This window comes from Fringilla coelebs, assembly GCF_963513975.1.
Source record: "Fringilla coelebs genome assembly, chromosome: 3".
Classification (NCBI taxonomy): domain Eukaryota; kingdom Metazoa; phylum Chordata; class Aves; order Passeriformes; family Fringillidae; genus Fringilla; species Fringilla coelebs.
This window is the reverse complement of record NC_140030.1, coordinates 24342815-24353460: the sequence shown is the minus strand read 5'-3', so window position 1 is coordinate 24353460 and position 10646 is coordinate 24342815. Positions and strand designations below refer to the sequence as shown.

The 10646-nt window shown below is 43.2% G+C and overlaps 1 protein-coding gene across 1 annotated transcript in view; it reads left to right on the top strand.

The window, feature by feature from the left end:
* The first annotated feature begins 326 nt into the window (after positions 1–326).
* Positions 327–10646, top strand: part of GCLC (glutamate-cysteine ligase catalytic subunit) — a 36901-nt gene continuing 26581 nt past the window's right edge. Inside the window, exon 1 of the mRNA XM_084202329.1 lies at positions 327–585. Within this exon, the coding sequence (XP_084058455.1) occupies positions 436–585 (150 nt within the window). The 5' untranslated portion in view covers positions 327–435. The remainder of the gene's footprint in view (positions 586–10646) is intronic.

Here is a 10646-nt window from a genome sequence, read left to right as displayed (position 1 = left end):
AGCCCGGCCAGACGTGCCCCGTCCAGCCGGGGGACACCCTCCTGCCGCCATGTCGCCCGGTACAGGCGAGCGGCGCCTCCTCCCCTGTGTCCGGGGCGAGGGCCGGGCGTTCGGAGCAGCGGCGCTCACGGTGGCTGCCGGTGACCGGGTGTGCCTCCCCGGACACGCTCCCTCTCTCGTTGCCCGGCGGCTCCGCACCGAGAGCGCCCCGGGCCGCCAGGCCGCGCTCAGCCCCGCGCTCGGCACGGCGGGGGTGGCGCCTGCCGGCGGAAAGTGCTGAGTCACGGCCCTGACGCGCGGCCGCCGTCACGTGCGGCGCCGGGCTCGGTCCCGCCGCCGCGGCGCCGAGCGCACCCGCGGCACCGAGCGTACGGCGCACGGGCGCACTCGCACCGCTCCCCTCCGCTCGCTTCCTCGGCCTCCCTTCCAGCCGGCATGGGGCTGCTGTCGCAGGGCTCGCCGCTGAGCTGGGAGGAGACGCGGCGGTACGCGGAGCACGTGCGGCGGCACGGCATCCTCCAGTTCCTCCACATCTACCGCGCCCTGCGCGACCGCCACAAGGACGTGCTCAAGTGGGGCGACGAGGTGGGTGAGACCCCTGCGAGCGCGGCCTCCGCCGCGGCCTCCGCCGCCCCCTGTCGCGGGCGCAGGTGCCGTTCCGGTGCGGCGCGGGTCGGGCCGTGGCGGCCGTGCTGCCCGGAGCGGGCCCGGCCGCTCGGCCGCGGCCGCTCGGCGGGAGGGGACGTTGCGGGCTGCCCGGTGGGGCTTTGTTTACCTCGCGCACACACGCGCGCTCGCCGCAGTTCGTTGCGCAGCACGGCTGCCCCGCTGTTACCCGCGGTTCTGAAACGCTGGAACAACTTTCGGTGTTTCCGCCTGGCACCACTCGGTTGCCCGGGCAGCCCCTCGGGAGGCGTATTCCCGGGACGGTGATGCTCGGCAGCACTCGCTTCTTCTCCGGAGTTTGTTTATGCTCTCTCGATGAGTCTGAGCAAAGCATGTCTATGCCTCGAGTCCAAGGCAGTGCCTGCTCGGACTCAGACGCAGTTTTTGAGAGGAAAGTGAGGGAAGCGGGACGGGGCTGAGCGGGCGGCTCTGCGGTGCAGCCGTCTCACCGCGCACCATGTTCCTCCTGTGTCCCTGCGTGAAACGGACCTGCCGAGCCCTGCTTTTTCCCGGAGTTTCCTGGGCATTTGGTACTCGTCAGCCTGCCTTCTGAACGAGGTTTAGGATGATCGTTCGGGTCATGACTTGAACTTTGTTACAGGTGCTTTGTGCCCGAGGACCGTAACTTTAATCACGGGTTTTGGGTGTGTTGTCTTGTAAACCTGCACTCTTCTATGCCACAGCCTCACTGCACTCTGCAAGGAGCAAAGGCTGCCTCCTCTATTCATCAGTTCCCCAGGAGACAGGGAGCAGCTTCACACATGCTGTACTAGAAGCTGTCCTTGTCCGTGGTGTTGGTGAAGTCCAGCATTGGTCACTTGAAGGTGTTCTAGATGCAACTGCGGGGAAGTTGGAAGAAGAGCAGAGTAGGATACAAGCAATGTGGGGACTTGGCCCCCTTGCACCTCTGTCTCATGTACAGTTTGCTTTCTGAACAGCAAAAGCATTTGTGAGAAAACTTCATTCAGGTAATAGCAGCTGTTCACAGATGCCCTTCACCGGAGGAGAATGCTGTTAAGCGTGTGCACTCTGAGAGAACTTCTGTCTTAAAGTCAGTTCTTCTTTAAATGAACCCCTTTTATAATTCACGTAACAGCAAGGCAAGCGTCAGCGCACAGAAGCTGCTTCCATGAGCGAGTGGGGGCTTGGCTTCTAAAATCTGTTTAATGAAAGTATGTGTAGTCTACGCCACAGAGTTTTGCAGCTAGAATGATGTGGACTCAGGAAGTTTAAATATACTTTTATTTATCCTTGTCTGACGTTTGTGTTCCCACATGTCTTGTATGACTAAAGTTACGCTGACAAAAGAGCCTCACAGTCTTGAGTCCAGAAATACAGACAGTCTTCCTGTTGCTTTGAAACTTAGCTCAAGGGTTTTCTCATTAATCTTTAAGAGTTGGTACTCATTTTTCAATGGGTGTTAGATTTTAGTTGTCCTTGCTTTCTCAGAGTGAGATTTCACAAGATAGCTAAGGCTGATCTACTAGCAAGCTGGTTCAGCTTCCCTCCCTGTATTCCAGGCTCCTATTTCTGCTGCCTGCCTTGTGTTGTTACTGGCCAGCTGAGTCCAAAAATTTGACCCCAGAGAAAACTCTTCTTCCATTCAGTTTTTTAGGGTGGTTGGTTTACTCAGCGGAGCTTCAGCTCTTTCACAAGTAGGCCCAACAAGCTCTGCTTAATATGAGGTAAGTACCAGGAGTGTGTGGAGGAAAGGGTTGGGTACAGCCGGCCCTTGCAGCACCCACAGCTGATCACTTGGTAATCGTAGATGTATGGTCAGACTGGACCCTGGGAGCCTCATTCTTCCTTTGGCCTAGGGGCCGTACTGAGCAAAGTGCTTATGTCCAATAAATAGTGGAGCAGAATGTCAAAGGAGATGCACTTCTGCCATGCCCCAGTGTGGCAAGAGGCAGGATTTTAAGAGCAGTATCGTTGCAGACATAATTTTGATAAGGAGCTGAGAGCTGTATTAGAAATGTCTATGGACATTCCGAGAAGGTCGGGTAACCTGGTTCACTGTTTACCTCTTCATTTTAGCAAATGCTAATAAACTCAAGTGTGGCAACTTTATTCTGCTGTGTTATGCAGTTATATATTTTTATGTAACATAGCATTTAGGAGTGTGTCAAAGGAGCAAGTACTTGTAGCCAGTCTGCTCTTGTGCAAACACAAAACTATACCTTGGTCTGTAGCTTACTTGAGCTGTGCTGTAGATAGACTAATGTGGAGGGCAGTACATTTGTTTTCCATTTTTCCTCTGAGGTACCTAGTTATTAGAACGTGGCGCCACATTTATATGCAGCTTAGGTGAATCAACTGACTAATTGGACAGTTTTAATAAAAAGTCTTGTTTGCACTTTGACCTTCATGTATAAAGTCATAGCCTGAGGGTATTTAATTGTTTCAAAAACTTCTTGAAGATAGAAATCAAGAATGAAAATGACAGCCCTCATGTAGTGGTAGAGATAAAATCAGAATAAACAAAATTATTTTTGTGTTTCTGTGACTGTGTTTAGAATGTAAAAATGTATCTTGTAAATTTTTTTAAGGAATGTTTATTAGAAAAAGATTCAACTTCTGTAGCACATACTGAGTTTGTCTTTCAGGGTGTATGTGTGAATACCTGAAAGGTTGTTCCCCATCTAGATGATGCCATTGTGAAAAGGAAATACTGTGTTTGCTCATGAGTGTAGATACCAGTCTTTTCTTTGGTTTTGTTTTCATTAGGACTCCCACTTCTCAGTGTGTGTTGTAAGACTCATTACAGATCTGTGGGGGTCCCTTGGGGTTCTTGTAACCTTCTAAGGACACCATTCACTGGGGTGCCAAGGGAATGAAACTGTGGAGAATTATCATGTACTGTTTCTTGGGTGTCAGACAGAAGTGTTAAGGCTAAGTGCTAACAGAACATGATGGTGGCATCTGTTTTGAAGAGAGTGAGACAGCATCACAGCTTACACTGCAGGGTAGCATTCCCTAGTGTGCCCATCCTCTCCTGAGGAAAGAGCTGTAAAGGTCGAGACACTGGTTCTGCTACCTTTGGAAAAGTCAGCTCTTTTATTGCTTTCAGTGTTAATAGAACTAAGAGCTGTTGTCTGTTTTGGGGTGAGTTCTTTTTTACTCCATTTTCCACAGCCACGAAGCCTTTGCAATGGTAAAAAACAAAAGCCTACCAAATATGTAAGAGTAAGACTTGCTCTAAAAAATGCTTTCTAAAGGTCTCCTTAAGTTTGCATTTGCAGGTAAAGTCTTCTGCCTCTTAATCATCCTTCTGCCTCTTAATCATCCTTCTACCTCATTTAAAACTGACAGTTAACCTCCCTGTTTATGCTTGACTTCTCCTGACTGTGGAGAATACAAAACAGTGAACTGTCTCATTATCCCTCAGCAAACCCCGCCTTACTATCATTGCCTTAATGCTCACAAAGTTTGGGCAACAATTACATCTGCTGGTGAGACCCTGTAATGCTAACAAGTACAATCTCCTTGTGTTCTCATCTTCCTTTTCCATCCAATAACGTATGCTTGACCTCAGGGTTACAGAGTTGCGATATTTTATTTTATTTTATTTTATTTTATTTTATTTTATTTTATTTTATTTTATTTTATTTTATTTTATTTTATTTTATTTTATTTTATTTTATTTTATTTTATTTTATTTTATTTTATTTGTTGCAGAGTTGCAGATTGTTTATTTTTTTTATTTTTGTGCAGCAGAATCAAAAACCTTTTCAGTACTGTTTCAGAACTCCAGTACAGTTAGCAGATACTATCTGAAACAATTAGTTTGTGCAGCTTGGCAGATGCTAGCCTATTCTGCTGCTTCCCAGCTTTTATCCCAAAAAGCCCCCTTCTGTGCCAGTGTATTATTAGTCTCTTGTGCTGTTCAGCGCCTCTTGTCTGCTGATTGCATTCCTCTAACTGACGGATGTTGCTTAAATTTCCCTTTGGAGCTTAATGCGGGCACTCGGATCAGGCAAGTGGAATGGCTGGCCCTTGGCAGGGCTCACTGCTGCTGTTTTGTGCTGAGCGTGCACACAAGTGGAGAGTCACAGCATTTCACACCGCACTACATATACATGTGTATTCATATGTGCATGTAACACTTGTCTTGCACAGTCTGTAAAGACTGACGAGGAGCTGTTTTCAGCATAAGAAAATTTTGAGAAAGGTGTGCCAGAAGGAGATCTCAAAGGAAGAGATTTAGAAAGCAAGCATGGGCAAAACATGGCAGTTTTATTTTAAAGTACATGTGAATGAAGTAGGCATCTGACTTGCTCAGCCTTGTTTAGTGAAATTGGACATAATGACACTTTCATTGTGTATGAGTCTTGTTTCCATCGGTGTAGGTACCTAGTCCGCAATAAGCATCTCCAGCTTTTTTAAAGTTGTTTTCTTAATGGAAACTTGAAGTGAAATTTTGAGGCCTTTAAATAAAGATTTGATAATGCTGTGTGTGAGGCAGCATGAAAAATGTACCACTGCACTGCTTGCAAGTTGAAGCTTTATTGAGTTAATTCTAGTTTGGTTTTGGTTCTTTGTTTTCTTTCCTTCCTTTTTTCTCTTTCTCAGTCCTTTTAAGCTTCTTTTGATCTTTCTTCTGTACACTCAATAATTCCTCTCCTTATCCTTTAGTTTTTGAATTATACCTCGTAAATAAGTTAAATGAGAACTAAAATGAACGTGTGCTAATCAGCACTTCCTCATGCAAGAAGCAAAGCAGCCCTTCTCAGGAGCTACAAGAGGCCAGAGGTTTCTTACCAGGATGTCCCAAAGGTGCTTCTGATTAGAAGATGCATGACTCTCTTGAAAGCTTTCTCCTTTTTCTTAATGAAAGGCTAGGCTGTGAAAAGAGCTGTATTTCCTTTTGAGTGATTCTTTCCAGGGAACTAGCTATTGAATTAGTATCTTGTTACAGTTTCTAGCCTGTTATGTTTTTGGGTGCTTCCAGGGCAGTAGCAACCTGTAAATGGTATGATTGGAGATGTTACATTACAGTCTGTGGAACTTCAACTGGTAAAATTATTGCTGCATATTAAGGAAATTAATTTGGGTTCAGATGCGCAATTTGGGTTCAGATTTGAGGCTTCAGTTTGCCTGTCACCCTTTTAAAACCAGGAACAAAATCCAGGGCATTTTTTAGCAATGGTGAATCTAGCTCACCAGTTGCATAAAATAAGTACAGGTACTATCCCTAATGTACACAGAGGAAGTTTTCATTATCTCTTTGCTAAAAAGACAACCAGTGAGGCTTAGTGGGAGACAGATATACATGCATAAAAATGTTCAAAAAGAGATAAGAAAGAACCAGGACTGATGAATGAGAACATTGAGAGAGCATCATGGTGTACAGAAAGGTAGTGCTCACTTCTCATTTTACAAGAAACTTGGCTAACCTAATGAGCCAGAAGAGCAGATGTACTTTTAGTATAATTACTTATTTTATGAAGCCTAGATGCCCTGTGGAACAAGATGCCACATGATAGCTTAGAAGCTGAGATTAGACATTGACTTACATGGATAACAAGTATAGACAGTTTATTACACTTTCTTTAAACTTTACATGATGCAAGATGTTTGTCCATCTATCCAAACCACTTAAATAATTGTATAGCAAGTTGTGGGGTTTCTTTAATGTTTATCTGAAACTTTCTAATTAGCTTTTTGTTTTAAATGTTATAAATAAAACAGAATCACAAAAAATAGTTGTTGCATTTTCCAGAATGTCAGCAATATATGGTCTTTTAAAAATATTCATCCAAGTCATTATACAGATTCGTCATCAGTACTATGATGATCTCACATTCTCACTTTGTACGAACTGCTGCAGTATACTAGTGTGCAGAAATTGCATTTTTAAAAGCTTTTCTTGGTAATCTTGTGCCTATATTAAAGCTAACAGCAGCCTGAAGTCTTTTTTTGCATTCTTGTCATTTTAAGACAAATGCTTTTAGTTTCCCCGTGCCCCAGTGCAATTCGCCAAACAATGCATTTTTGATTTTTAATGCAGAATTTTCTCATGATGGCCTCTGCAAAATGTGACATGTGCAGATGCATCTCAATGGAGCTGTCTTAATCGATGCGCTCACCCGCTGGCAGCTTGGGGGGAAGCAGCACTCGTGAATGTTTTCGTTATTTGTCACGTGTCTGCTTATTTACCCTTCCTCTCAGAGCTTTATTTGGCTAAATACAGGGACAGTGGAATGATTTATTTACAGATAGACTTAGTGCTTCCTTTATATCTCTTGTATGGGTACCTGCAGTTTCAAATAGTGGTGTTTTCTGGGGCTCGGTCTGAAGGTATGAGGTTAGTGCATCAGCTTACGCTGCTTGTGCTGATGCACAGCCTCTAAAAGGTATACACTAATGCACAGAAATGTAACTCTCTAAATCTTGACTTGAGCAAGATGGGTGCCCTTGAAGAGTCTTCATGTTTATTCCTTCCCTGGATACTTTGACTGACTGCCATGAAACTACTTTTTCTGCCTGGTTTTAATCCTGGTATCAGGGAAAACCTAAACTAAACCCTCTAGCTCTCAAAACATGCACAGCGTGCTAACCCCATGATGACTGATAATTTTGCTTCACTCCCTCTGCTTGGCTTTTCCAGTGGCTGGGTGATAAGATGTATATGTGTTTGATGTAAGGTGGTAGTGCAGTACCAGTGACCTACTGGAGAGTTGTACTCCCAGATGCACTATGTATGTGACAGTGCAAGACTCATTGTAGTTTATGCTGACATGCTCTTTGGAAATCTAAATTTGTAATCAATGGAAACCAGTTTGGAAGGTTTGGGGTGATGGTTGGTTGGTTGGGGGTTTTTAGGGCTGTTTTTTTAGGCGTTTTTTAGTAATGTTTTTCCCAAAGCATGCTGCAGTTGGTCATAAATATTGACCTGCCCACATAGTAAACATTGATTTCCTCCTTCCCAATCTCAGAATTTAATAAGAGAAGTTTAAATGACCTTCTGTTTGTATATTTCTGATAACAAAATATTCTGTTCACAGTGTATTTCCTTCTGTGGATATCAAGTAGATTGCTGTGGTTTTATCAGGGGACATTTTTTATTATAATTCCTATTTTCCCTCAGGACCTCTTCTTGCTGTGCAGATGCCTTATTTTAGTTAACAGTGTGAGAAAGGGTGAGTCAGAAGGATTAGTTCAAGAAAGATTTTATTCTTGATGTTGCATGTTTGGTTGTTCAGGTTTTTTATTTTTCTTTCTGATGGAAAAGGTGAATTAGAAACTTGCAACATTTTGTTTCACAGGTGAATAAATAATGTTGTCTTTGCTGCAGGAATTTAATGTTAACATGATCCTAGTCTTTAATAATATTAGCCTCAGGTGTTACATAGTACAGAAGTCAAAGATGACACTTCTTTCTGAAACGCACCACATCTTATTTCTTTAGAATCATGCAAAAGGTTATAACTTCTTAATTTTAATTTTCAATAACCAAGCTTCCTCCTTTGTGGTGTGTGCAGAAGGTCCTCTAGTCACATTGTGTCATGCACAAAAAAAATCTGCAGCCCTGATGTTGTCACGTGGGGAAGGAAACATGCAAGAGTGCTTAGCTGTGGCTGGCTGTGTTGACTGAGATTGAAAGCCTCTGCATCCTCTTTGTTTTGTCTATGATAATGTATAATGGGGCATAGCAGTTCATAACTTTTTCATTATTGTCAATGTACTGTAAAACATGAGTGGTGTTTTGTTTCTGGGACATGCTTTCTGTGAATTGGTTTTGTTTAGAGCTGGCAAAAAAAAAGCTGGTGCTTTTTAAATTGGATTGCCACTTCCAATCTGCTTGATCAAAATTAGGTATTTTGGAAATTAACATTTTAATCTAGGTTCTCCTGTTGCAGATTTTTGAAATAATTTCTGTGGCAGAGAACAGCCATGGTGACCTCATGAGTGTAGAAATGCTTGCCTCATGCCAGTGTGCACTGTCGGAGCTTGCTGGCTAGAAACAGGGTAACCAGCCTCTGTGGTACTTCCAAACTTGTTTTCCTCTGAAATTTGCTCCCGAGGGCATTAGACTTATTGTAAGATAGTAAAGCTTTCATTAAGGGTACCTTACCAGCTGTTTATTTCTGTGGCTTCGTGCTTTATCATATCAGTGGTGAGAAGAGAAGTACATCCAAAAAACCCACCTTGGGTATTTATGTTCTACATCCATCAGAAGTATTTGTACCTACAGAAAATAATCTGCTTTTTCCATCCAACACTGAAAACTTGTGGCAGGTTCTTTAATGAACAGTCAGATTACTAAAACTTTGTTCTCCTTTAGAATTTAGACTGTCATATAATGGGTATTTTAATGATGAATTAACTGACAAATAAAGATATGGAAGAACTACTTTTTTTCCATAAGTGAGCTTAATAACTAGTGGAAAGGGTATTTTCTACTGCATATATAAGGCAATAGGCATATATGAGGCAAACTGCACAAAAGTACTTAAATGTTGGTAGTGGCTTTTGTTAACAGCAAACAATACCCATGAGACCTCATTGGTTGTTCAGGAAAAATTTTCAATTTCCCTTAAAGCTCCAGGCCTGAAGGAAGGTTCATATGAGGAGATTGCTAACAATTGTTCTGGGTATGTGCGCCAATAGCTGCCCAGTGGAGGGAGAAAGAAACTGTCATTAAGATTATCCTTGAGAAACAGAGTGGTCTGTGAGTCACCCATGATCAGGTTTATTTAGAATTACAGAGTGGTTTGCATTGTAAGGGACCTTTGGAGATAATTTTGGCAGACTCCATGCTCTCGGCAAGGACATCTGCCATTACACCAGGTTGCTCAAAGCTCCATCCAGACTGGCCTTGATCACTGTCAGGGATGGGACACCCACATCTGAGATGGATGGTCAGGAGTGTTGTGCAAAGCTAATGCAGGTACTGTTTTTCACACACAGAAAGCATGAAGCAATGCTTTTTTCACTGCTTTTCTTTTTAAAAATGCTTCTCTTCAAATTATTCTTCTAAACTATTTTATTCTATTATATCATCTTGGCACCTTACTGCTGAGCTTACTAAGGTCCAGACTCTGTGCTTAGCAGTGTTTTCATAGGCAGAAGTAACTCATGGCGCATACTTTGGAAATTAAAAGTATTTCAACATTTAACACTACAGCAGAGGCTTTGCTCCCATCTATTAGATAGGTTTTGTTCCCTGTGTAGTTAGCATGATGGGGTTAAATTGAGTGTGCAAGGACGGGTTTTTATATTGGGAAGCAGAGCACTGCCAAGGTAAGTATTTGGACCATGATAGGTTGATATCCCTGTGTTAGAAAGATAAATTACTTATGGGGAGAATTGCTGTGTTAATGTTTAGGGCTTAACACGCTTCAGTGGTCTTAGGTCTAGGGAGAGAGGGGGTAGCAAAGCTTGGGGAGAAGGATGTACTACTGATAGTGGGCACAAAGGACACAGAATTTACAGGCCACAAGGACATTTGGCAAAACTCCCAAGATAAGTACTAAACTAACAAAGCCAACTCAGCAACTGTGCAGAGATCAGTTCAAGCTGGGTAGAAGGTAATTCCAACAGGGAGAGATTCTCACCTCCGTGGTCCACTGACTTAAGAAACCCACCAACTCAAGAGAAGTACTGAGCATGCAGACTAATTAGCATGAGAAGGAAGAGAGTAATTTAACCAACAGAAGGTAGATTTAATTAGAGAACTATGTAACTTGTAGTCAGTAAACTGTGATTTCTTTGCTAAAATGTATAAATAGTATAAAGCTTTGATGATGGGGGAGCTAGCAACCTCCTGTGGGTTATAATCTAGCTCCTTGCTTTGCACAAATTAGAAAGAAATAAAGAAATATTCAGCCTTAAGTTGAAACATGGGTTTTTCAGATTAGACATTAGAAAAAAAATTTCACCATTAGGATGGTCAGGCATTGGGATAGGTTACACAAGGAGGTGATGAAGTCACCATCCCTGGAGATGTTAAAGAGGCATCTAGGTCTTGCTTGGTG